Here is a 26,569-nt window from a genome sequence, read left to right as displayed (position 1 = left end):
GAACTGCGAGTGGCGTATCGTCGCAATATCTCTCTCGAAACCATGTACCTCTATAAAAAACGAAAGTTTCAAGTAGGATGGGAGGATGCATTCTTTTGCTTACAATATGATGAAAATATTAAATGTATGATTTGTTCACAAATATTACTAGGAAAACGGTTGTATAACATAAAACGGCATTATAAGTTACTACATGTTACTGATGAAACATTAAAAGGTTAAGTGTTATTATTATTATTATTATTATTATTATTATTATTATTAAGTATTATTATTATTATTATTATTATTATCATCTCTGTACGTCGATTCTTTTACAGCAGATGTACGAATAATGCGGTTATATTTTCAATTTAAACTCACAGATTTACAATGTGACGTTAAATGAAAGCTAGATGTAAGGACTTGACAGATATTGAACTTTTCAAATCTTTGGAAAAAAATAAATATTTCAAGCTTCGTTCTTTCGCTTGCTCTGTTGAAGCCATGTTCGCTGTAACTTACGTTAGCGAAAAATTATTTTCAACAATGAAAATAGTAAAAATCAAATTTAGATCACGACTGACAGACAAATAGCCTACCTTCGTGATCAACTACGATTGGCAGTAAGTGACATAATTCCTGATATTGAAACTTTGTCGCAGAGACATTCTGAAGACAGTTAATTTTAGGTTGTGATAATGTGTCCTATGTTTTTTTGTTCATTTCTTTCTTCGTTACACGTCCTAAACAACTTCCCCTTCGGTTGTTCGCCTCCCTCCATAGGTGCTAAGCACGTTGCAGCTTAAACAGTGGCTCGGCGCACCATGGCCTTTTCGCCATGGCTGCTTTACGTGCAGTAATGTCTTGTACATGCTAGTAATTATTTTAATTGCTTGGCAAGGTTTCTACAGAATACAGGGGACGCAGTCCATATGCAGATTTACAAATTTACTACACTGCTCCCATCGCATTGGTACACTTAAAACTCCTATTATGAGACGAAATAGATAATTGTACAAGCTAAGCCTAAATAATTCAGACGGTTTCGCAATTATTCTATATTAATCGTAGGCTATCAAAATTACAAAATCGGGATGTGAACTAAATTATAGAGCTATACACTAAGTTTTAATTAGGCCTATAGGTAGCCATGGTAATTGTTGTAGTCCTACGCCGTGGCATCGTGGTCTAAGGCATTATGACTGGAACTCACATTACGAAATGCACGTTGGTTCGAGTCCTCATGCGAGAAGAAATTTTCTCATAAAATTTCGACCAGTGAATGAAACCGGTGCATTCAACATTCGTTTATGACAACGACCTATAACGGCTGAGGGTATTATCGTGATACCTCCATTCTGATTAGATGATCGTTCACTTCTACGGAAACATGTGGACGTGAGGCCAGCAGTCGGCCCTGGCTCTTAACGGCTTTTGCGCCAGGATTTATTTTTTATGATGATAACATAATGTTGGCGATTACTTCAAGGGAGGAAGTATTTTGTGTGTTGAATTCTCACTGATGTAAATCAATTATCATCATACAACGTCATTTTCGAAAACAGTACGGAAAGAATTCACCAAATAAACAGTTAGAACTGGTACGCCCAATTTCAACGTATTGAATCCTTATACACATTTAAATCAAATGGTCGCCCTACCTTTTATGAGACAGTGTAAAACATCTGTCACTGCATCCATCGAAGTCCTAAAAAATCAACAAAGCGAGCCATCAGGGAGCTTGCTATTCCGCAGAAGGAAATGTGGAATATCCGGCACAAGAATGAGTGATTTTCCATTTCAATGGCAAGATGAGTCGTGTGAGTCATTCATTCATAAATCTCAAATTAAGCATAAATTTCTTACCTTAACAAGTTTTATAGAAGATCTCAATTGTAACGATGAATGCAAAATTTATTTTATTTCTGATATTATTAAGAAATCCTATTTCAATATAAATTAAACAGCCTAAACAGGTAGGACAGAACGATGCCTGTTCAAAGTTTTCCAAATTTCTTTTAATAGTATAAAATAAAATTAATGCCTACTTTTCGTTCTTAAATCATTTTTATCGTTCTTTTGTAATTGTATTAATAAATCGGACTTCAGGAGTTTTTATATGTTTAAAAGAATGTAAAAATACAAAATTTGGTCAACATCACTCCAACACAGACACGGAAATAAAAACATACCAGAAATGGAAAGTAGAAAGCAAAAACATAAACAATTCTGTCTCCTAATATAATCATTCAGTATGGAATGAAGATAAATGCCAATAAGACGAAGGCCATGGTTATAGGAAGAAAAGTAAAGAAGATAAACGTGCGAATTCTACATGAGGCAGTAGAACAAGTGAACAGCTTCAAATACTTGGGGAGTAATATAAGCAGTTACATGAGCTGCTGCCAAGAAGCCAAAAGAAAATAGCAATGGCAACGGAAGCTTTTAATAGAAAAAAGAGCATCTTCTGCGGACCTCTGGAGAAAGAACTAAGAAAGACTAGTGAAGTGCTTTGTGTGGAGTGTATGGGGCAGAAACATGGACATTACGACGAAGTGAAGAGAAACGACTGGAGCATTTGAAATGTGGATATAGAGAAGTATGGAGCGTGTGAAATAGACAGACAAAATAAGAAACTAAGCTGTGTTGGAAAGCGTGGGTGAAGAAAGAATGGTGCTGAAACTGATCAGGAATAGAAAAAGAAATTGTCTGGGTCACTAGTTGGGAAGAAACTACCTTCTGAAGAATACACTGGAAGGAATGGTGAACGGGAGAATAGTTAGGGGCAGAAGAAAATATCAGATGATAGACGACATTAAGATATATGGATCATATGCGGAGACTAAAAGGAAGGCAGAAAATAGGAAAGACTGGAGAATGCTGGGTTTGCAGTGAAATACCTGTCTTTGGGCAAACACTATAAATGAATATAATAATTAACAACACCTCACTTCAAGCAATTTACTTTGACATTATTACTGATTGCTTCGATGTAACGTAAACTTTCATTGTTGCCTTTTGCAAGAGGATTGCTTTGAAATAATGAAAATAACACCCGAAGAAGAAGGTTTGTTGGATATATTACATTTGTAACAATTTCTTGTTTATTTTTTCGACAGGTGGCAACAATGCTGCGACTCTTCAGAGTGCCGCAGATCAGTTACATGGCCACTTCGCCTTCCCTGAGCGACCCAAACCGCTTCCCTTATTTCTTCCGCACAGTGCCGAGCGATCTAAACCAGGCGCACGCCATGCTGGAAATACTCAGGTAAAACTTCAGATTACAAGCAAAATAATTCAATGTAATCGTAACTGGTTGATACAAGTTGTTGTAATTGTGAAGGGAACCTATATTGGAAATAATATGTTCTTGGGAAGTTGGTAATGCAAGTTGCGCTTGTAGTATTACCTCATGCAATTGAGAAGATTTTTTTTTCGAAGAAACCTACAAGAATTCTTTATAATTACAAAACTGGCAATGACTTGCAGGAAGTTCAACTGGACGTATGTGTCGGTGGTGCACTCCGACAACGAGTATGGGACGCACGGTTACGAGACGCTGAGGTCGCTGGCGGCCAGCTACAACGTGTGCTTCTCAGCGCCGCAGCGCGTCGACAAGGAGCATTTTGGAGAACGCGGGTACGACATAGTGCTGGACAACATCGTGAACAAGACGGAGGTGCGCGGTGAGTGCCGCAGAGTCCACTGAACTCAAATTGAGAAATGATCAATTTTGTGATAATGATCTTAAATATCAGATATTCATTACTCAAACAAAAATATTTATACTTCAGAATATTTGTGAGATCACACTATCCAGAGAGATAATACAATGCTACGAAAGTGAAAAACCTAATGTCATTGGTTCTTCACTACTTCGTCCTCTGTGATCTAGTAGTTACACAATCTGATATATTAGAGGTCCACGAGTCCAAACCAGACGGATTTTAATGAAAACAAGATCTTTAAAATAGTTGCTTTCCATATGGTAGAAAATCCGGAAGCATGTAAAAAGAATTCGTCCCTAAATGAGAGAAAGCCAGGCAAAATTTATGGGTCATTTCTCGCTCACGTCAAAAACTCAGTCAACGTCCTATCACCAGGCAACTGAGTTCAAAATTACAAATTCTTATATCAGGAATGAAATCTTTAAACTTCCAATGAGTCCGTCATAATTTACCCCCGATGGCTGAGTTCAGATCTTCAGCTTGTTAAGTAGGCGGTCTGGGTTCGAGTCCCGGTGAGACCTTGGGTTGCTTACTCGAAATCTGGATAGACAGCGAACCGTAGCATAGTCAGTCGATGTGAATTTGAGAATGCTTGAAGGTAAAGCAACAGACCTTGAAAGGTCACAGTGCTGGGTCATAGTGCCCCCTTCCCGAAATTCAATTCAAGTCTGTCTAACCAAGCAGTCCGTGGTTTTATTTTCGGCGTGGGCGCAGATTTTTTATGGTTACTGGATGGTACTGGATGGTTATTGGTCTGTCTTGTCTTGTACTTGTACTGTGACGTTTCTGCCGTGACCCTGCATCGTGCCGACCACACGGTCAATGAGGTCTGCAATGTGAGAGAGTCTAGTATTAGTTCAGAGGTAGCTATTAGTAATAATTATTCCAACTTATACCGCACTGGCCTATAAGTCGGTACAAAAGTTCGAAGTAAACTAAGACAAAGAAGAGTAGGCCTACTACAAACTAGGAAAGTCCAGTCATGTATTCTGGAGGTGTCAGCAAACAAATAACCAACATTTTTGATAGGGTATACTAAATGTAGAAATTCCATCATATTGCTTAAAAAAAAAAAGAGAAGTGGTTCCGAAATCTTCACGAAAATTACATATTTTCAAAATATTTGATGCAAAAATTTATTTGAAATAATTATCTACAGTAATCTAAAACTGTCTTAGACGACCTTAGCAAGATATAAAAGAATTAAAAATCGAATGTAAGTCGTTCAGGGGTAGAATAAAAAGTGACGTATTTACCACAACTTGCAAATATTCTCCAAACATTAAGTCATCTCATTATTTACCGATAATCACCGTCCTCCTATCAAAAACGTGGTAAAGAAGTTCGTTCTAAAGTCCTTACAGTCCCTCGCCCCAGGATAAGCATGGAGCAAATCTCTTAGTTTGTAAATAAATGACCAGTGGCTGGTTCCTTTTAAATTTATTTCTGAACTATGTGCATTAAACTATCAATCTCTTATGCAATCAAGGCTTATGCAATCAGTGTAGTTTAATGTATGTGACATTAGTCATTAGCCTCTACAGGGTTAGAGGTCAGTAGGTCTAAGACAGAAGGTCTAATTTTGAAAGTCTAATGACATTTTGTCTTTGGAACCAAGTCTAATACAACCAATTAAAAAAATGTCTAATACTACATAGTCTAACTTGCAATGACGTCTAATAGTATTATGCCTAAATTGTAACAATAATACATATATTATTGTTTATTACATATAATTCAGGAATAAAATATAGTAGGTCTAATGTTGAAATAGTTGAGCAATGAAAATATACAATAGATTAATCTTCATTTTCATCTTCCGGTACAGCAGCCTGTAGCTTAAAGTTCTCAAGTACAAATCAATTTCTCCACGATCTTTATACTGCTGGTAACTTGTTACCATTCTCTCTACTTGTTTTGATTAATTTGGTACGATTTCTTTACGGAATGCTGAACTCTTCCATGTCCTGCCAGGACCTGTGTTATGAGCATTCCATTATTACGTTGGTCTGTTCTTATACTGTGTATTCTAAAAACTTCCATAAGGATGCATGATGAGATATAATATTTTTTTGGAATTTCGAGTGCCATCCTTCAACGTTATTTATAGTTCTTTGGAGTCCATTTAATACAAGGTTAAACACATTCCACACTTTTTAGACTTGAATGTTATTCAAGTCCTCATTGGTGACACAAGTAGCATTGCAAGCGTGTCTGAGTGAACATCTCCAGTAGATCCTATTGCTGGTTCTACTTCTCAATCTTAAGTGGTAGTCGAAATTAGTATGAACTGTAATTTTTTTTACCTTCAGGCGAATTAATAGTATATGTATTCATTTTGCTAAAAAACTTTCTGAAACTGACAAGGCACCATATTACTGACGAAACGTATGTTCATTATCGTAACAATATCAACTTTTTTTAGTAAGTATTGTTAAAATTATTTGAGATTTATACACACATTTTATTTAGAAATTTACACATTAGACGTAAATTTTATTTAGACTTTTACATATTAGAGGCAAATTTTATTTAGGAATTTAGGCATTAGACATTTTTCTTTTAGACCTTAGTTATTATTGGATATTTTTTATTAGACTTCATGTTTTATTAGACCTACTGTCCATTAGACCTGCTGTCCTTAGACGTAATGACTTGAAACCCACTACAGATACAGTACGATGACATTTTTATTGTCAGTTTAGCAGCGAAGAGCTTTCATAAATTGGAAAGCTAAATGCAATAGTACTAATAGTAGCAGAAATAGCAGTAGCAGTAATTTATTAAATATTGACTCGCACAGCAACCTTTACCTAATGTCGAAGTGGCGAGTTCTTGTATTCAATTTGAAGGCCGGAATAATTAATGTCACTTTCATTTCCATAAATGCAAGAGTCAATATAACAATTATTATCAATGTATACATATTGCCGCTAAGTGAGCATTTTAATAAAGCACAGTTGTCGTAGCGGCTATTAACACATGTCCACGCAAGAGACTAACTAAAATCATTCTTCACTTGAGCTAAAGTTTATAATGCCGGCAGTTTCACTGAGATACTAATAACTTGGTGCTATATCTAGCACTGCAGAATTGTAAACATTCTCAATGATGTTATAGTTTGTCATACACTCCATGAAATTAACAATTTTCCTCATCCTAGTTGTGGTCGTGTTCGCGGACAAATCCACGACGCAGAAGTTGATGGACGCTGCTCGACACCACGGCGTGGTGGGTCGGTTCGTGTGGATAGTGTGCGACGCCTGGAGCGCCGCGTCTAGCCATCGCGGCGTGAACATCGTCCTCAACCCAATAGGTAGGAACCAAAACAATAGCACAGTTCCGGAGTTCGAGGAAAAATTGATAATTCGACTGTTTTAGGAGGCAAGTCAACTCAATTTATCAACTTCAAAATAAAAAAACGAAGGATGAACGTCTTATAGTAGAAGTAGTAGAAAAAACAGTAATCACAAAAATATAAAAAGGTTTTGCTGCCTGCATAGTTGCTAAGTTACAGAGAAATGATAAGCTATAAAGTGAACATCCACATTTTCTATAGCCTATGGTGTTTATGAAGATGTCGAATCATTGTAATTGGCGCGAGAACTACGTCACCTATGTTTCCATAGTTTTACTTTAGGCTTTTTAATTATATATTACTACTAGATGAAGTGTCCCATAGTTCAGGTGGTAATATAATTAGGCTCATTTTATAAAAGCATTTGTTATAAAGCGTATTTACACCGGCGTAACATTGTTGGCAACAAAAACATGAAAAATCAGCATTAAATATTGACTGTATGTTGGCAACAAAAGAAGAATATTTACGTCAGTGTACGTTAAATATACAGTATATAGCCTATAAAAAAAAACATTGTTGATGAAGCTTTTGAAGGAACAACTGGAATGAAAATAGTAAGTTACAATTCTTTGCAAACATAATTGAACAGGAAGATGACGTAAGACCCATGGAGAAAGGGAGTGAGAATGAAGAATGTGACTGTTTGAAAGAGGAACATGCTTAAATTCGATTTGAGTGGAGGTATAAGACTTCGTGTTTTCCTTTTTGATAGGTCGCTTGTTCAGACATAAAGTGCAATAGTTATATATTACATATAATTATTATCTTAATTACATTGTTTTCAAACTGTTGAAAAAGAATTAAAATTTTAGAAAATATCGATGTCAGATAATCTTAAATAAAGTTACCCTAAATTGTAAACAAATAAAATGCAAAATTGTTAAAGTAACTTGCCTGAAATTACTATTGTTTATATAGAAGAAATATTAAAAAAAAAACTTTAGGTTCATACAAATGGTTCAAAACGAGATAAGTCCAGCGATTTTTTTAAATTTAACCAGTGATAGCAGCTTTATATTAAGGCAATTATTTACGACATTCATCACAATGTCTCAAATTCAATTTTCTAAAAATAACCTCGCAACTTTATACTTTGTACTTTAGCAGATATGAATTGTTTTATTCTCCTGTAAATCATGATTTGTGGACTTATGTCGTTTTGAAACGATGCTCCCCGCTCACTTTCAAAAATCCGATACCCCTTCAGAGAAAAAATTATAAAATTATAAGTCCAATTTGAAATTAATGAAAAACAATGTCTGTAGTTTCTACTCGACACAGGCATAAACTGTTCAGCTTTGAATAGGCCTATTACTCTCATTGCAGCATGAAAATGCAAGTGAATTGTAGTACTTTGACTTCTTTCTTGAAATATTAAGTTAAAATTAGCATTTCAGAACATATGATTTTAGGTTTAAAATTAAGTTCGTAAAGTTATAGGACACATTAGATCAGGGGTCGTCAGCACAGAGCACCCTGGGGCTAGCATCTCTTACCGGCGGAGAACAAAGTGCACCATGGTGCACTCGTAGCTGCTAGCGGGTATGCTATCTCTTCCTGCTGCACGACGGTGCACACGGGACGGCACCGGTTACCCTTTGCACATTTCAGCGAGTGCTGAGACCACTGCATTAGATGTTTCTAAAGAAAATAATATGCTGGATGTATTCTGGATATCTTTGGTTTTGAACATTTTTTAATTTATTCTACATATTAGTATGGTGTTATTCTGACATATACGAAAATTCCACATTTTTACGCAAAGAATACCTTAGATATAAACAAGGATGGTTCATTTTCATCCATCCTACGATGGAAGAAGTGTCTTCTTTTCTTCCATGTGGAAGAGTAATATTATTAAATGCATGGATTACATTTGAAATCTTACTACTCATGAGAATGAAAGATTTAAATGTCTGGCGTACATATTAAAAGTGCCTACTTGTAACTGTAATCCCTGATCACATGTGTATCAGATTGGTCATTCCTATGCTATGAAATGGCAACATGTAAAAGAGAACAAGCACCAGAATCTCCACTGAAAAAATGAATTTTTTGGTAATGACCGCTAGATGGAAGTACAGTTGCAAGCTATTACCACAGCCTATTATATACAGTCACGAAGCTTGAGTTGTGAGGGTGCTAGAAACAATAGACTATGTCGGTACTATTTCGCATTGTCTGTAATGAGGCGATATTAGCGATCCTAGCGGTTAGCAACTGTCTATAAATGCATATTTACTACGTATTGAGCTTCGTGACTGGTATATACTAGACTGTGCTATTACTCCATGCAATTCCATCAGGTGACTTCTTTTGCAGTCGCTAGATGGCAGCATAGTGAAATTGACAGAAGTTGTCTTGAAGGTGCAATAGGTTGATCAATCTGTTAGATGTTATCAGGACTGTAACTAAGCATACTACTGCAGCAATGTTAGTTACAGGAAAGAGATTTCATTTAGTAAGGCGTCGTTCGAAAAGTGACATGCGCAAATAACACCCCGTTTAGCCGTAACTCAACTCATCAGTTTTTGGCAATACAATCTCGCGATTTATACATTACATTGCATTGCAGATGTAATTTAATGGTTTGCGTTATAAGTTTTGGAACTGTCAACTATCTTGCTCATTTCGAATCTTTTGAAAAGATTTATAGACACAAGCTGTATTTTGTCTCTAACGATAGTATTGAACTCTAGGCACATGGTCGATGTTCAATTTATGAACGACTATTGTCTTATAAGTCAATTTAATCGCTTTCCAAGCCTATGGCTTGGATACATGTATCTCTCGGGCTAACTTTCTTAACAGTTCCTATGGAGATTGTTCTAGCATATAGCCTACGTCATCGAGTTTATATCACTTTTCTCGCTAAATTTGGATTGTTAAATAAGATGGTTGTTGAACGCCAGGATATGAGATGTATTTCCACAGAATTATTGTACGACAATTTTTCTATAATTTCTTCGTAAAATACATATATCACAAATGAAGATTCGCTGTTGCAATGTGCACTGCACTGCCACTAACTAAAGTGAAATGAACTAAATGGAAGTCACCTATAGACTAATACTTTAACCTTGACGTCCTTTCATCCTGTGTTACCTGTCCATTCACTCATTAATCCATTCATTCACTCACTCACTTACTCATTAATTCTATTGTCTATAGTTCAAAATCTTCTCATGTCCAATTCAGGGAAAATTTGACCTGTAAGCCGTGAAAGGTCGAAGGCATTTACCTCAGCGAAATCTGTTTCCTGGTGAACACATTGTTTTTTATTCACTTCTGTTGCCTATCTGTCACATCAATTGGCAACTTAAAATAACACTGAAGTAAGGAAGACTCGCAACTCATTTTTATAATACCGGTATATAAACAGATCAGTATAATTATTATGAGTCCATGTCAATTCTGTATTATCTGCAGATACACCGGAGCTGGTAAGCGATGAGAGCATCCTAGAGGGAGCGCTTGCAGTGCAGCCACTATATCGAAATTTGGCAGGCTTCGACGACTACTTCAAGTCCCTCAATGTCAGTCACAATACACACAATCCTTGGTTCGAAGAATCTCTCAAGGAATACTGCAGAAGACAACATTCCGCAACGCGCTACAGATCTGCAAATATGCAATTTCAGGTAGTACCACAAGCATGAACATTATCAACCAAGCAGCCACGATTATATTATCATTATCATTATTATTATTATTATTATTATTATTATTATTATTATTATTATTATTATTATTATCATTATCATTATTATTATTATCATTATTATGCCTATTTTATATTTTAACAGAATGCTAATGTTCTTTTTCATATCTAAATACACTATTACTGTAGACCATTCCATAAGTGAACTACGCTTCACAATCTCTCTCCACAACCTCACAGAGTACGTTAATGCTTTTCTATAGTCATACCGTAGTTCCAGTCTTTCCAATATTTTTATACAAGTAATCTGTTTTTAACACGCGATCGACAAAATGATATAATTAATATAAACACTACAGAATTAGCCTATAGCTACAAACATAGTGCAACTTTTGCTGACAAAATATATTTGAGATATAGAAAGCAGCAGAATACTACCTTCCATCTTGCTGGATCTGAAATGATCGCTATGGAGTAACGGTCGGGCCCGGATTCAAATCCTTGTTGGGACAAGTTACCTGGTTGAGGTTTTTTCCGAGATTTTCCCTCAACCCATTAAGAGCAAATTCTGGGTAACTTTCGGCGCCGGACGTTGGACTCATTTCGCTGGCATTATCACCTTTATTTCATTCAGACGCTAGACGACCGTAACAGTTGACAAAACGTCGTAAAATTGCCAATTAAAAATGAAAATAATGCGCCGAGTGGTGACATCATCTCCTATTACAGTTTTTTCTAGTACTTGTTGCTACCTATTAAGGTGGAAATCACGGAATTTATACCCGATTCATTCCATTGATCATTGACCAATACAATTATATAAGCACAGAGAAGCAATGCTTGTCTTACACTTATACTATTTGTCATTGCAGAGTTTGAAACTCTATTCCAAAAATGACATTCTGCAATGCAACAAATGAAGGCATACACGTCGAAAGGAATAATTACAGAACTAGAACTCTGCTTCTTTAAAAACTAACGACTCTTGTTTTTGATACAAAATGCACTACAAGTTTGTTATTAGAATTTTGTGACTAATAGGTAATGGTAATTACTGTAAATGTCAAGCTACTCGTCATAATGATCGAAGGTGAGGTCACAACTTGGCGCCTTGCTGTAAATATCCTGATACTAAAATATGGCTATATCTATCACACTTACAACTTTAGACAAATTCGATTATTATTTTTTTTCTTTTATTTAATTTTTTCCACTGGTACACACCCTGCCAGCTTGACGGTTGAATTTATACTTAGCATTTATAAAACTTCGTAGCCTATTCTGATTAGAGGGACAACAGTATGGCATTACGATTTCTTGAAATTGGTTCAAAAAACTTCCTTCTCTATTTTTACACGATTAATCTGGCTCAATACTTTCATAATTTCAAGTTTACACGAATATTATTTATATATTCAATTGTCCTAAAACTGGAAATTTATGAGAGGAGAATAAATGAAATAGATTATTTATTGTATAAATTTAGGCGTGAAAAAAGAACCAAAAAATATATACAAAATGCACCGCCTTTATTTAATTAAAAATCAACTATTAAACCGAAAAACATTGGAAGATATTACATTTTGAAATTCAAAATTTTCCTTGTAGTAATCAATTGGCGATCAATGAATAAGGAAATGTGCTTTTTACATCCCACTGTTTAATTTAATTTAATTCTTATTTAAATTTTTACCTTTCACCTACGAGTAGGCCTACTATCCAGTTTTGTATGGAGTAACAAAGAAAACTAAAAGGAGCTAGTCAATATTTTAATCTGTGATTTCTTCCCATAGAGAATCTTAGAAGTTTTCTTTATTGATTTTCAATATTCGCGTTCTTAATCCTCAAATATTGTTTTCCTCGAATATGGAGTTATAGACCTATACTAAATACGGTTTTGAAGTTCTGAACAAATCAGTTTATTATGTTGAAATGTTTCAATCCTAGTATGGAAAAACCTTAATTTTGTATATCCATGCGTCCAAAAAAAGCAGGGGATTCATCGAATTCCTAAAATTGCATGGAACATTTATGCTGTTCGTGATTGTTATTGTGAGCATGGTTGGGAATGTAAGGATGTTCACTCCCCGTATTTAAATTTAATATGACGGAGTTTTCTCATTAATTTCTTCGTAATTGCTTCCTTCGTTGAGACCTAGTCTCGACACGACAATGGAATTGATAGTTAAAAGGATTCACACATCAATATGACATGAGTTGTTGAATAAATACCCTTACAGAAAATTGGATTCATTTCAAATTAACTATTGCTGTGTTTGTATTTTTCATTTTAATATTTTAACAATATTATTTATATAACATATTGCAGTAATAACATCGGCATCTGGAATCTTGTTGATTTTTTCACGGCTTCCTTAATGTTACTTGCATTACAAATGCAGTAACTTTTGTGGTGTTGTAGAGTTTACTTAATTTTTGCAAATATCTAAAAACAATAATTAACAGTGCAATTCAGGTGAAACTGCAGTGGTAAGTTTCCAATTTATAATTATTACTATGTTAAACGTCTCTAAAAATAATATGTTAAAAACCTGAAGCAGTAAAATGAATATGGCGCTTAAGCGGTAAGAAGAGGGAAATTGTTATGTGTGTTACGTTGGGAATACTGAATGTGGTATTTCACACTTACCGCATATTGGTTTTGTGCGGAAAGCAAGCAAATACGCACGATCTTGCACAAATAAATTGATTATGGTGTTACATTCATTTGTTTGTCTTTTACGTTTTATAATGGCTGGTTGAATTCGAAACTATATTGTCTTAAACACATCGTAATAAATGTCAGTCGTCTAATGACTACTGTTATTAATGACGTCACCATATTAACAACGTGTGACCAGATTTCTCGAATGTCAAGCGCATAAAGTTTCATGTTAAAATTGTGAAATTAAAAATGTCAAACTCTCATAAATCTAAAATTACATGGGATGAGAAATCAAAATTAAATAGTTAGATTTGATGGATCATTAAGTATACTGAATAAAGTAAAATTCGGTAACTTAAGATAGATTGCCGATTGAAAATTTCATCAGATGACAAAGGATAACACTTGCAACTTCAGTGGGAGTGGCCTATTTGGTTATCCACCTGAGAACTATAAAGTTTTCGTATATTTAAGGAACAAAACAGGTCTGTCATAGTCAGATATTAACACTGTGATATGTTCACAGCTGGAGGAAGGATTGACCACAGATGTATCCGCAGACGAAGTGAGCACACTGGCAGAAGAGGACACATTCACGACGGGGGACCCCGAGAATTGCGACTGGCAGAAATGGAGGGGTTATCGGCAGCAGCGATACCTGCACTTCGTGCGCGATGCAGTGTATGCAGTGGCACAAGCTCTGCACAACCTGCAGGCACAGCTGTGTCCTGGAGTCAGAGGCATGTGCAAGGCCATGCGGCACATTGACGGCGATCAACTGCGAACTTATCTTTCCAATGTCACATTCAATGGTATGTCTGCAAGGATAAATATCCACCTGATTTCAGAATGGTAATTATCAGAATTGATCATTAGTTCAATTTATCCGTCTGTCCGCCCTCCAACTATTCATTCACTCACTCATATATAATTTAATCATCTAAACATCCATCAATCCATCCATTCAAGAATTCATTAGTCACCATCCGTCCGTTCGCCAGTCTCACCATCCGTCTGCGCATCCGTATCACCATTCGTCCGTACGTCTCACATACGTAGCCTACGTGTGCACGTCTCATCACCCGTCAGTCCTTCCTCACGTCTAACCATCAGTTCATCCGTCCGCGCTTTTACCATCCTTCCGTCCGCATGTCTCACCACCCATCCGTCCAATCACTCATCCATATAAGTAAACATTCTTCTATTATTATGTTCAAGTCCAGGTCAGTCAAGTGAGATCAGTGTCAGATGAGATCTAGTGCGGTCGGTTAGTTTACGAGCACTGGATATGTTTATATCTCTATCAGGATTTGCAAAAAAAAAAAAAAAAATACATGTTGGTTTCTGAACTTGACATTAGACTGAACCACACAGTTTAACTTTCATGCTATGGGGAAGGCACGACCACAAGTCTAACCTAAGACAATATTCGACGATGTGTTGGTAAAGAGATAACATAATATGCAGGAATCGAACGAAATAACGACAGTGACTTTCACATAATGTTAGATCTGCACTTTAATCTTTCCATATAAAAAGATTACTATGCTCTGAATGATGCTTTTATACTAAGATTACTTAAAATTGAGTTTCAGGTAATAAAATATACTCACTAATTTAGTTACACATTCATTCATTCACACTTCATTCATTCATTCATTCATTCATTCATTCACACTTCATTCATTCATTCATTCCCACTCATTCATTCACTCATTCGTTCACACTCATTTACTTATCCATTTATTCACTTATTAATTCATTCACTAACTCATTCACTCACTCATCCACCCATTCATTCACTCATCCATCCATTCACTCATTCATCCATCCATTCACTCATTCATTCATCCATTCACTCATTCATTCATCCATCCATTCACTCATTCATCCATCCATTCACTCATTCATCCATCCATTCACTCATTCATCCATTCATTGACTCATTCATCCATTCATTCACTCATTTATTAACTCATTCATTCACTTATTCACTAATTTATTCACTCATTCACTCACACACAAACTCATTCATTCATTCATTCATTCATTCATTCACTTACTCATTAATTCTATTGTCTATAGTTCATAATCACTAAAAAGTGAAGTTCAGGAAAAATTATATTCGGAAATATCTGAAAGGCTGAAAACAAGGAATGAAATATTCTGAGTTATTTACAGAATCAATCTACCTTTGAAAATGTCTACCGAGTTCTTTAGGTCCAATCTACACCTTTAAAAACACCTATGTTATTCGAATGTATACAAGTACAAAGTTCCTACACTTACGCATAATATAGACAAAAGACTTGTAACAGGAACAGAATTTAGAAGTCCATGCCATGCTAAGTGTAAATGATCTGTATAAGAAATTTTATTGTTCTTGTTACAGACGAGGGAGGAAAACCCTTCATGTTCATGGATGGTCGGGACGGTCCACCAAGATATTCCATCCTCAACTTCCAGAAGGATGAACGTGGAAATCGTTATCACTGGAAGATAGTGGGCAATTACACGTGTAAGTATACCCCAAAGATTTAATACCCGCGCAGACCTCTCCAACTATGATTATCTACTAATCTTGAAACAAGTAAACAAAAAATTAAAAAAAAAAAGTTGCATTCCAAACATTTTTTATGAAAGTTATTAGGCACAAAGAGTAAACAAAGAGAATAAAAGAAATCGTTGCTACAAATATCTATCATGAAAATCTTCTGGACTTTCCAAGTCTAGCAATTTGAAAAATTCCACTTCAAAGGTGGCGATACCTGTACGGAGGAATTCATTATCTTCGATGACAAAATTACGGTTATCAAAATTAAATTTGATCATGGACAAGAAATGGCCGATTTTGTATAGAGGTCTCTCAGACAAATTACACGGTTGTGGTCTGTATTGTAAATTTTTTAACAAGAACAAGCAGTTAAATCGAATTTGACATAAGATCTGAATTGACTAATCATTAAGTATTTGTGAAATAAGTACTGTACATACGACAACAACCAATTATTATTGAATGATCAATAATACATTAAAATGTGCAAATAAATAGGCTACAGCATATACAGTAGCAGCTCGCCAATCCGAACCATCAATAGTCCCAAATTCGGGTTAATCCGGACGAAGAAAAAGAAATTTACTGAAAATTTTAGCCACCCTTGACAGAGTGCAACCATTCTTTGAAAAGTTACGTAAAGGTTTAAAAGCATACTAAGTTTAAATTTCACATGAGGTTCAGATCGATATTTTTACATATGGTTTTGAAATAAATATCAGCCATAATACTGTTGAATAAGCACTAAAAGTAACTTATATTGAGAAATATAAACATAAAACAAAAAATACTTTATGCAATGTAGTTTTGGATAATTCAAACATTTACTAATACGACCACGTTCGAAACCCAATATTAGTTTGAATTAGCGAGATTCTACTTACTGTACTTATCGATTAATGAAGTGAAAAATTATACCGAAAATATTTTGTGGATATTGTTTACCTTAGCATATCATGCGAAGTGTGGAATGAATTCAGCAATACCAACGTAATGCAACCCGTGGAACAATAAGCCATGAAAGGCCAAGGCTGACCAGCCGACTGCTGGCCTCACGTCCAGATGTCTCAGAAGAGGTGAACGATCATCCAACCAATACAAACATATGTGTGGTCAGCACGATGATCCCCCCAGCCATTATAGCTGGTTTTCGAAACTGGATTTCGCTACCTATCTTAGCTTCCCAAATTCATCACGATACTGGGTAGGCACCGGTCTCATACACTGGCCAAAATTTCATGAGAAAATTTCTTCCCCCATGAGGAGTCGAACCATCGCTCACTCCATAACGCGAGTCCAGACATGATGCCTTAGAACACGACGCTACGGCGTGGGACTATATGTAACAATAACAAATTTGTGCATACATATTGTTTACTCAAGAAGAAGAAGAAGAAGAAGAAGAAGAAGAAGAAGAAGAAAGCGAACATGCAAAGGGAGAAAGCAATCATAGGCAGAACAGTCTTGAACTACCCGTGGACCGAAACAACAGAAGAAGGGAAAAAAGGAGTCGAGAAGGCACAGGGAAGAAATGATTGAACAAGCATAGGAAGAAACACGTGAACAAGCCATGATATAAAGCACTTAAACAAGCGAGAGAAAAAATCCAGGGGAAAAACCAGCAAAGGGAAAAAACCACCATGCAAATGAAGAAAGCAGCCAATCAAACATAGGAAGAACAAGGAAAATACTAATCAATCAAGGAAGTGAAAAGAACAGACTAGAAAGCATAGGAAGAATGTAGTCAAGAAAGCAAAGAAAGCAATCGAGTAAAAAAATAAGTAGAAAATACTTTAATAACCATGAAATGAAGCACTCAAGTAAGGAAGAAAAGAAATCAAACAAAAGAAAAAGCAATGAAGCAAGAGAAGAAAAGGAAGTGAGTAGTAAAGGGAGCATGGGAAGAAAGCAGCCGAGCAAACACAGAAAGAAAACACTTGAATAAGCTAAGAAATAAATGAATAAAACAAGTAAAAAAGGAAGGAAGCAAACAAGGAAAAAAGCAAGTAAGAGAAAACATAGTGAATGCAAACAAATCGAGCAAGTAAAATTGATTAAATGAGCAAGCAACTAAAAGTTTGTCTTAATTGAACTGTCTTATGTTTGGAGCTTTCTTCCTTATTGTGAGTCACTGTTCATCTTCTCCAAGTACAAACTGATGTTACAGCTGTTATCTTAACACATAACAGCAGTTTACATGCAAATCTTTTCTGAACTCTACATTTTCACTATAATATGATTGCTTAAAAGTTCCTCACAACATTTCAAGATTGAATTTTCTTGCAAACTGCATTGTAATTTTAGTTCTCTCACCACATTCGAAATTATTTCTGTTTTTGCTTATTAAATCAACTGATATCCTTCTATAAATTGTGTATTTTGGAGATAAATACAAAATCATAATCTGCTTCAAAATTAAGACATTAAAAAAATATAAATTTAATGTGTGAAAAAAAAAAAAGATTAATCCAGTAATTTGAAGTGACTGCTCGATTTTCACAGTGAATGATGAAGGACTGCCAATTCTCAATATTGACAATGATACCATCCGCTATCGCTCAGGAGAGAACTTCCCCCCTTCTGCCTGCGCTACACCATGTGCACCACATCAAGTGAAAATCCAGGTATGATATGTTTCATTAGTACATCTGTGTAATATAGCTCTAATTAAGTGACAATTCTTTTACATAATAACCAAATGTAATTCCACACTTTCATCTTTTTCTCCAACTGATTATATAGTATTGAATCCAACAGATAGATCAATCTTTTATTTCTTTTTGTAACTATATTTGGGGAAAAGTTCACAATGCTCAGAACATTCAAACTATAATCGTCTTCAGGTGACATAATGTAGATTAGTCCTTTATAACGACCTCAACGAATAGAATACCTTTTTCTCTGAGCCTGATTTTTCACCTGAAGATGGAGACAGATCGAAGCTTCGAAACGTTGTAAATTTATTTAATATTTTTACTCTTTTTCCACCAAATTTCTTCTGAATTCAATAAATTTATTTCTACAATCGAATAATTTCAATGTAATTTTTTAATAAACATTACATGTTATAATATAACCATATTATGGTCTAAGAGATGCACTACAAATAGTTAAGACTTGCTCCTATGTTATGCTACTGAACATCTTTTATCTGTTTTCGCTATTCCTACTTTCATTATAAGATACTTTTTTCTTTAAAAGTATAGCTTTCTGTATGCTCGTCTGGAAAACCTTCAAAGTTGCACTCGTCCAAATCCTAAATAGATACAAAGTTACAGTGGGCTTAATGCAGCAGGAAGATGACAGTTCTAAAATGTTCTTTATGGACTCTATTTGTAACTAAATTTATTTAATTTCTATTTCTAGACTGATAGATGATAACACTCCAATTCTCTCTCAATCACTAATTTGTGCTCATGTTACAGACTTTTTTCTCAGTCTCTGTTTAGAAGTAATTTCTGTCATAAATTTAAAAGGAAACATTTTAATGGAATTCTTCTGAGATGCTCCCCTGTAATCTTAGTTACAAAAATAAAAAAAATAAATAAATATAATAGTCTTTAAAATGATTGTAATTTGTATTAAAATATGTAGTATTCATATTAGAAATTTCTGTCTCTGAAAATGACATTGGCCAAGAAAAGCACGAGAAGATATTCATTACAATAACTAATCATTATCGGTAATTCGTAGTAAACAAATTCTGAAAGTTAGAATAATTTGCAGTTTAAGTTGCTAGTATTAGTAACTCAACCACATGGCCTCTGTTTCAGCAGCAGCGGGAGGATACGTGTTGCTGGCGATGTCGCAGTTGTGGAGAGTATCAGGTCAAAGTTAATGACTACCGTTGCGAAGACTGCCCCATGGGTTTTCTACCATCGCGTGATCACTCCAAATGTCTTCCCATTCCCGAAGAATTCATCGACTACCAAAATCCCTGGGCCATTGCGGCCATGGCTGTTGCAAGTCTTGGTAAGTTTAACAGATACACATTTCAGCACTTCAGCTGTCTGAAGCGAGAATATCACTTTCATTTCTAAAATTCCATATTATTTTTTCCTTAATCCTGAGATTCCTCTTCAACCAAATATTATATAAAAAATTATTTTCTCTTCCACACAAATATTCAACATATGACTGAGATATACTGTATGATAGGTCATATATCCTGTAATTAAATAAACTTCGCCATCTGTCCTTATCATCTGCATCTTCTCTGTCATCCCGAATTTCTCCATTGATATGTGGTTCAACATAGAGGTCCTTCCTACAATCTTCCACCTCTGGACTGCCTTTTGTCCTTCATTCTTCTTACGTGGCCATACCTTGGCTCGACCTCATCTGAAGTCTTTTCTGGATGTCAGTATTTCTGATGTTTTCTCGTCGAGATTTCCCAGCTGCCCTTCTCCAGAAATCCATTTCGACTGCCATTAATCTACTCACATGCTGCTTTTATCACCCATAACTCAGCTCCATATAGCATCATACCTTGGAGGATTGACTTATACGTATATCAGATCACAGGAGCCAACTTCGAGAGGCACAAAGCAGCCTCTTCCCCCAAAACTTAAAGAACCAGGTACGTCGCCCCCCCCCCCAAATAATTCGAAGTAAGATTCATGTTAAAAATAATTAATTTGTTTGAAATATGAACTGGGACATAGGCCAAAAATGAGTATTTCAAATCCATAGAAATGGCCAGCTGCCGCAACGAACAAGTGACAACTCCTTTTCGTTCTTCCTACATTTGGGATAAGTGAAACATATTATGCAACGGTGACTCCACCTCATTTTATATTATCCACATTTTTTCAGTTGAGTTCAAATTTGTCAAACATAGCGATAGAAAATAAAATGGTCCTGAGTATTACCAAGGAGAAATAATAATAATACGGAATTAACAGTTCAGATCAACATTATGTTCAACTGTATTTTAACTGTAATATCAGTTAACAAATTATTACGAGTATTATTGTTCGAAATTTTCGTAAACCATTAATTTGTTTCGAAATTTAAAAGTAACTGTTAATATGCAGTTTCAGTTATTGGGTTGTAACAATTATCGATAATGGATACATTCTTAATAAGGAAAACTATCCAATATAAAACTGCAATAAACGGAAAGAGAATTGAGTGGGTCAGAAGCAAAGGTGTACAAGTGACATTTATAAAAAAAAAAAAACAATTTAAGTGCATCCAGGATAAGCTAAATCATGAACAATTTTAGTAGCAAAAAGGATATGTCTTTTAAAGATATCACTCATTAAAATTTAAAATTAAAACTTCACGGAATTTACGAAAGCTTAAACATTTTCAATCACATTTTCTCAAAAGTAACTGAAGTGCACTTATACCCCTTTGCTTCTGACACCCTCAATTATAATAGATCATGTTCATCATCGCTAAAAGGATCAATGAAGGACGAGAAAAGCAGTGAAAGTGAAAGGTAAAAGGCATTATAAAAGGGCCGTAATTTTTAACAATCTTGGGGTAAACAATTTCCATGGTTATTGTACAAAAAATCAGATGAGGTTATTTTCCCAAAAAAAAAAAAAAAAAAAAAAAATACGTAACGACATTTTTTTTTTGAGAAACAGCAATTAAAGTTTCCTCAGACTTTTTTTGTAATTGATTTACTTTATGACGCTTTATCAACTGCGATGATTATCTAGCGTCTGAGTAAAATGAATGTGATAATGCCAGCGAAAGGAGTCCAGGGTCCAGCACTGAAAGTTACCCAGTATCTGCTCGTTTCACGGTCAGACATGTTAACCGTTACTCCACAGCAGTACACTCTCAAACTTTTGTGCAGTCTTGCCCTTCCTCCCCCCCCACCCCAATATTGCAAAGTCAGCGTCTATATTATATAAGATGTTTTGTTCTATTAATATAATATTTATAATATTTCTGTTCCATACACTGGTAGAACCCAATCGCAAACTCGTGGCACCAACGTGAACTTCTTTCTGAGACTTCGAAGTGGGGGGGATTCTGTATGTGCGGGCGACTGCTTACTCATAGAGCGTACTGTTCAAACATCCCCCCCCCTCCAGCAAGACTCTTGGACGGGTCCATGTAAGTGGATGCCAATTCGTCTTTCGTGCAGATTCCACGAGTTTGCAATCGTGCTATGAGTTCAAGATGCTTATTGTTTTCGTGCCATTATTTATCCTCTTTGCAGTACGGTACTCTATTTGAAATTCTATCCCTGTCTCAAATTGACCCTAGATGGCAAAAGTTATCCATCTTCTTGATTTTTTTCCCCTCAATCTATGTATAATGTGTGAAACAATTGTAATATTAAAGTAATTTGCATGCATTCAGTCTTTAAAGAGAGTTATCAATCATTATTATATAGGGAAACAAGGAAGTTAAGCAACATCAACATAATAAGAGTATGATTATTTACTTACAAACGGCTTTTAAGGAACCCGCAGGTTCATTTCCGCCCTCACATAAGCCTGCCATCGGTCCCTATCCTGTGCAAGACTAATCCAGTCTCTATCATCATATCCCACCTCACTCAAATATAATTTTATATTATCCTCCCATCTACGTGTCGGCCTCCACAAAGGTCTTTTTCCCTCCGACCTCCCAAACTAACTCTCTATATGCATTTCTGACGTCTGGATTTAATGTTCTTAATTACGTCAGGTGAAGAATACAATGCGTTCAGTTCTGTGTTGTGTAACTTTCTCCATTCTCCTGTAACTTTATCCCTCTTAGCCCCAAATATTTTCCTAAGAACCTTATTCTCATACACCTTTAATCTCTGTTCCTCTCTCAAAGTAAGAGTCCAAGTTTCACAAGCATACAGAATAACCGGTAATATAACTATTTTATAAATTCTCACTTTAAGATTTTTTGACACCATACTAGATGACAAAAGCTTCTCAACCGAATAATAACAGGCATTTCCCATATTTATTCTGCGTTTAATTTCCTCCCGAGTGTCAATTTATATTTGAGCCTTCAGAGTAGAAGTGATGTAAGTCAAAAATGGGTAATGAGGGTTAAAGTAAACATTCTGTAAATACAGCGCAAAGTAGCAATTAATATTCAATTTATTTAAACTATTAGTAGTAATCAGTGGATAGCACGAAGGACACAATTATTAACTGCTACTTTGTGCTGTATTTTACAGAATTTTTACTTTAAACCTCATTACCCAATTTTGACTTACACCACTTTTGCTCTGAACGGCTCATTTGTTACTGTTGCTCCAAGATATTTGAATTTTTTCACCTCTTCGAAGGATAAATCTCCAATTTTTATATTTCCATTTCTTACATTATTCTGTTCAAAAGACAATCATATACTTTGTATGTGTATGATTACAATACGTAATATGATACATAATATATATCATAGGTACACCGGTAATATGAAATAAAAATCGAATAAAATATCAAGAAATACGATAAATTATATTAAATTATTAAGTGCTATATGGTACTGATGGTAAATGATACGAAATAATGGAACAGGATAAATGAGACGGCAAAAATATTAAAAAAAAACTTTTTATGCAACACATCTCAAAGAACACGCCAGAGATATAATTTTATAGTTATAAACTATTATTTTACAACAGTAACTAGAGACAAGTCACTAAAATTCATAAGAAACGCAAGTGCTGTTCATGTTTACAACGATGTTCTGAAAAACAAATCTTACTGTTTGTTGCAGGAATATTGGTCACTGTATTCGTGCTTGTGATCTTCTGGACCTACAGCGATACCCCCATCGTCAAAGCCTCTGGGAGAGAATTAAGCTATCTGCTGCTAGTTGGAACGCTGGCATCATTCTGTGTCACATTTGTTATAGTGGCAAGACCCACTCCTTTCACTTGCGGTTTGACTCGCTTCTTCCTTGGATTTTGCTACACACTCTGTTATGCAGCTATTGTCACAAAGACTAACCGCATCTCACGCATCTTCAACAACCGTCCAATATCTCCACACAAGACTAGGTACATGTAGTGTAACCAAAGTTTTAAGATACTGAAATATTACCTTCTTGCAAAGGAAACCAACCCACAATGTTATAAAAACTGGATTAGTCATGACTCTATTTCTCTATATTATTCTAAGAGAAACAGACCCAAAAAGAAGTCCATAAGAACATATTCGTTATGAAAGAATATTATTTTATTCATTCCTAATGAATTGATAAGATAAGTTCTTCACGAAATAACCAACATGATTAACGCATTTTTTCCACCTTTACTGACGTTAAAAAATGCTTTTGCAATATAATTGTTTCAACATTCCATAAACAATAATGACGTGCAGTGTTGGACATTTTGGATTTACTGAAGTGTGAAATGCGATGTCAGTACTTTGAGATCACCAAACACATAGTGGTGCAAGGGTTCCAGATCCGAACTGTATGTTGCAATAGTCAGAAGTTTTCATTAAAATTCTTCTCACTGATTAAATTTCCAACTCCTTTACTGTGTTAAAATTTAGAATTTACTTTGCCTAACTAGTTTCGAAGTCATGTTCTTCATTGTCCAAAACCTAGCCTAAATATTAACACAGTAAAGAAGTTGGAAATTTAATCAGTGATATAAAAAAATATGACTTATTTAACGACGCTCGCAATTGCCGAGGTTATATCGGCATCGCCGGTATGCCGGAATTTTGTCCCGCAGGAGTTCTTTTACATGCCAATAAATCTACTGACGTGAGGCTGTCGCATTTAAGCACACTTAAATGCCATCGACCTGGACCGGGATCGAACCCGCAACCTCGAGCACAGGAGGCCAGCGCTATACCGATTACGCTACCCAGGCCGACTCAGTTATATATAAGTGTTAAAAGTGTACAATAGAAAAATGAAAATTCTTCTCTTTTCTTCATAGAGAAACAACGTGAAGTCACATGCTGTCGTATGTAAGAGAATTTTGTAGTTTCCCAAATATTTGTCATACTAATTCGATGAATCTGCAAGTAAAGATTTTCAAAACTCTAGGTCGTTCACAGAGAGATAAATGACCAGAGAAGAAAAGTAATTGATTTGTAACAGATACAGGTGCGTGAAGAGAACAGCTGAAAAGAATGTAAGGAAACTTCTTCTTGGGCTATAATTTGATTTTATAAAGGATAAAATTCGAGACACTATTCCGACATTGATGAAGATGTTCAACAGCTTATACATAATCATCTCAGGAATTCCAAAATTGGACTTCTGTTGCAAGGGTATTTTTGAGCTTCAGGAAAGGTGGCAAAATATGTCAAACGGAATAATTTGTTATTCGGCTATTTAATGACGCTTCACCAACTGCGTCTATAGAATTGATGGTAGCAGAGCGGAATCTGGCGAGATGATTGATAGGATATGTCATATGATTAACTGAAATTCATAAAACAGTTTTGGAAAACTTCGGAAAAAACGTAACCATGTACAATTAGACTAAGCAGGATTCGGACCGAAGCCCGAACGCAATCTCGAAGAAGCACGAGCTTAGCTCTCTACACCTGAACTACGCCAGTGGTGGTATGGAAAAGCAGATTTTCTAACATCTTTCATGACGAGTATATTTCTGTGGGCCTATTTCTTCGAATGTAGTACCGGTATATTCATGGATGGCTTTTGGTACAACCGTCGTATATTTTCAAATAATTTCTCTGATCAGAATAAAATTAATTTTATAAAGATACTTGATATAGAAACAGTGACACACGTTTTGCAGCTTTTTATTGATATTGAAATTCAGCTACTATCTACGAGCGTATATTGTGTTGATTGGTTCCTTTCTGCAAGGCTGTAGCTATTAATAATAATGAGGAATATTATGTAGGTATGTCTGGTTTTGGTATAAAGGCCTAAGTGTAGTCTTTCAAGAGTAGTTCATTTTGTAAAAAAAAAAAAAAAATAGAAATAATGCGATTCAATTAATCAAGTTACACTACAATTAAACATTTTACGTTTAAGAAAATCACAAGATATTTTCTTTTCAAAATGAGCATTCCTACTAAGTGAAAATTTTAAAATAATAATTTAAAGAGTATTAATAGATATCGATAATGATTCATATTTTCAGCAATAACGGTCTATGCAAAATATTTTCAGTGCACCCATCTGAAATTTGAAAATAATCTTACACAACTGTTTATTTTGTAGTGAAGAGAATATGAATATAAACACATCATCACGTTACTGAGTATAAAAATCTCTGAGATTCAGTGGCGTGTACTGGTTAAAGGGTTTGAGCTACCGCTGACCCTATTATTACACAAAATATATCTAACAATTACTTTAATTTTAATTACTATGGTAAAACTAATAATACAAAATTATTACATTATGTTATATTATAAACTTTTTCTTTTGTAATTTCCTTGGGCTACCGCCAGTAGCCCGCAAAATACGCCCCTGCTGAGATTGTGTCGCCTCTGTAGAGTTGACGTAATGTCGTACTACTGTGCAAGTGACGTGAACATGTGGGATTCGAAGAGGAAGACATACAGTCAAAGTGGCTCATGGATACGTCCATGTGGGCACGAAAGGCTAGTTCACTTTTTGGGAGGAAGACACTGGGCTAACGACACTGGTAGAATATGTAGCCTATAGCGAAGACAGTTTTAAGAGGAGTACAATGTACAAATGATGC

At 35.3% G+C, this 26,569-nt stretch overlaps 1 protein-coding gene across 5 annotated transcripts in view; it reads left to right on the top strand.

Moving 5' to 3' along the window:
• The window catches only part of LOC138705930 (metabotropic glutamate receptor 6-like), a 114,940-nt gene that overhangs the window by 74,029 nt on the left and 14,342 nt on the right, over positions 1-26,569 (top strand). For 3 of the 5 annotated variants that reach the window (XM_069834723.1, XM_069834722.1, XM_069834720.1), the window contains exons 5-13: positions 3,102-3,250; positions 3,472-3,668; positions 6,874-7,026; positions 10,501-10,712; positions 13,924-14,209; positions 15,790-15,915; positions 18,454-18,575; positions 19,725-19,923; positions 23,641-23,923. In XM_069834723.1, coding sequence (XP_069690824.1) covers positions 3,102-3,250; positions 3,472-3,668; positions 6,874-7,026; positions 10,501-10,712; positions 13,924-14,209; positions 15,790-15,915; positions 18,454-18,575; positions 19,725-19,923; positions 23,641-23,923 — 1,727 coding nt within the window. The remainder of the gene's footprint in view (positions 1-3,101; positions 3,251-3,471; positions 3,669-6,873; positions 7,027-10,500; positions 10,713-13,923; positions 14,210-15,789; positions 15,916-18,453; positions 18,576-19,724; positions 19,924-23,640; positions 23,924-26,569) is intronic. The other 2 variants (XM_069834721.1, XM_069834724.1) reach the window with 2 other exon arrangements.

This window comes from Periplaneta americana, chromosome 9 (genome assembly GCF_040183065.1).
Source record: "Periplaneta americana isolate PAMFEO1 chromosome 9, P.americana_PAMFEO1_priV1, whole genome shotgun sequence".
NCBI lineage: Eukaryota > Metazoa > Arthropoda > Insecta > Blattodea > Blattidae > Periplaneta > Periplaneta americana.
This window is presented reverse-complemented; position numbering and strand designations above follow the sequence as displayed.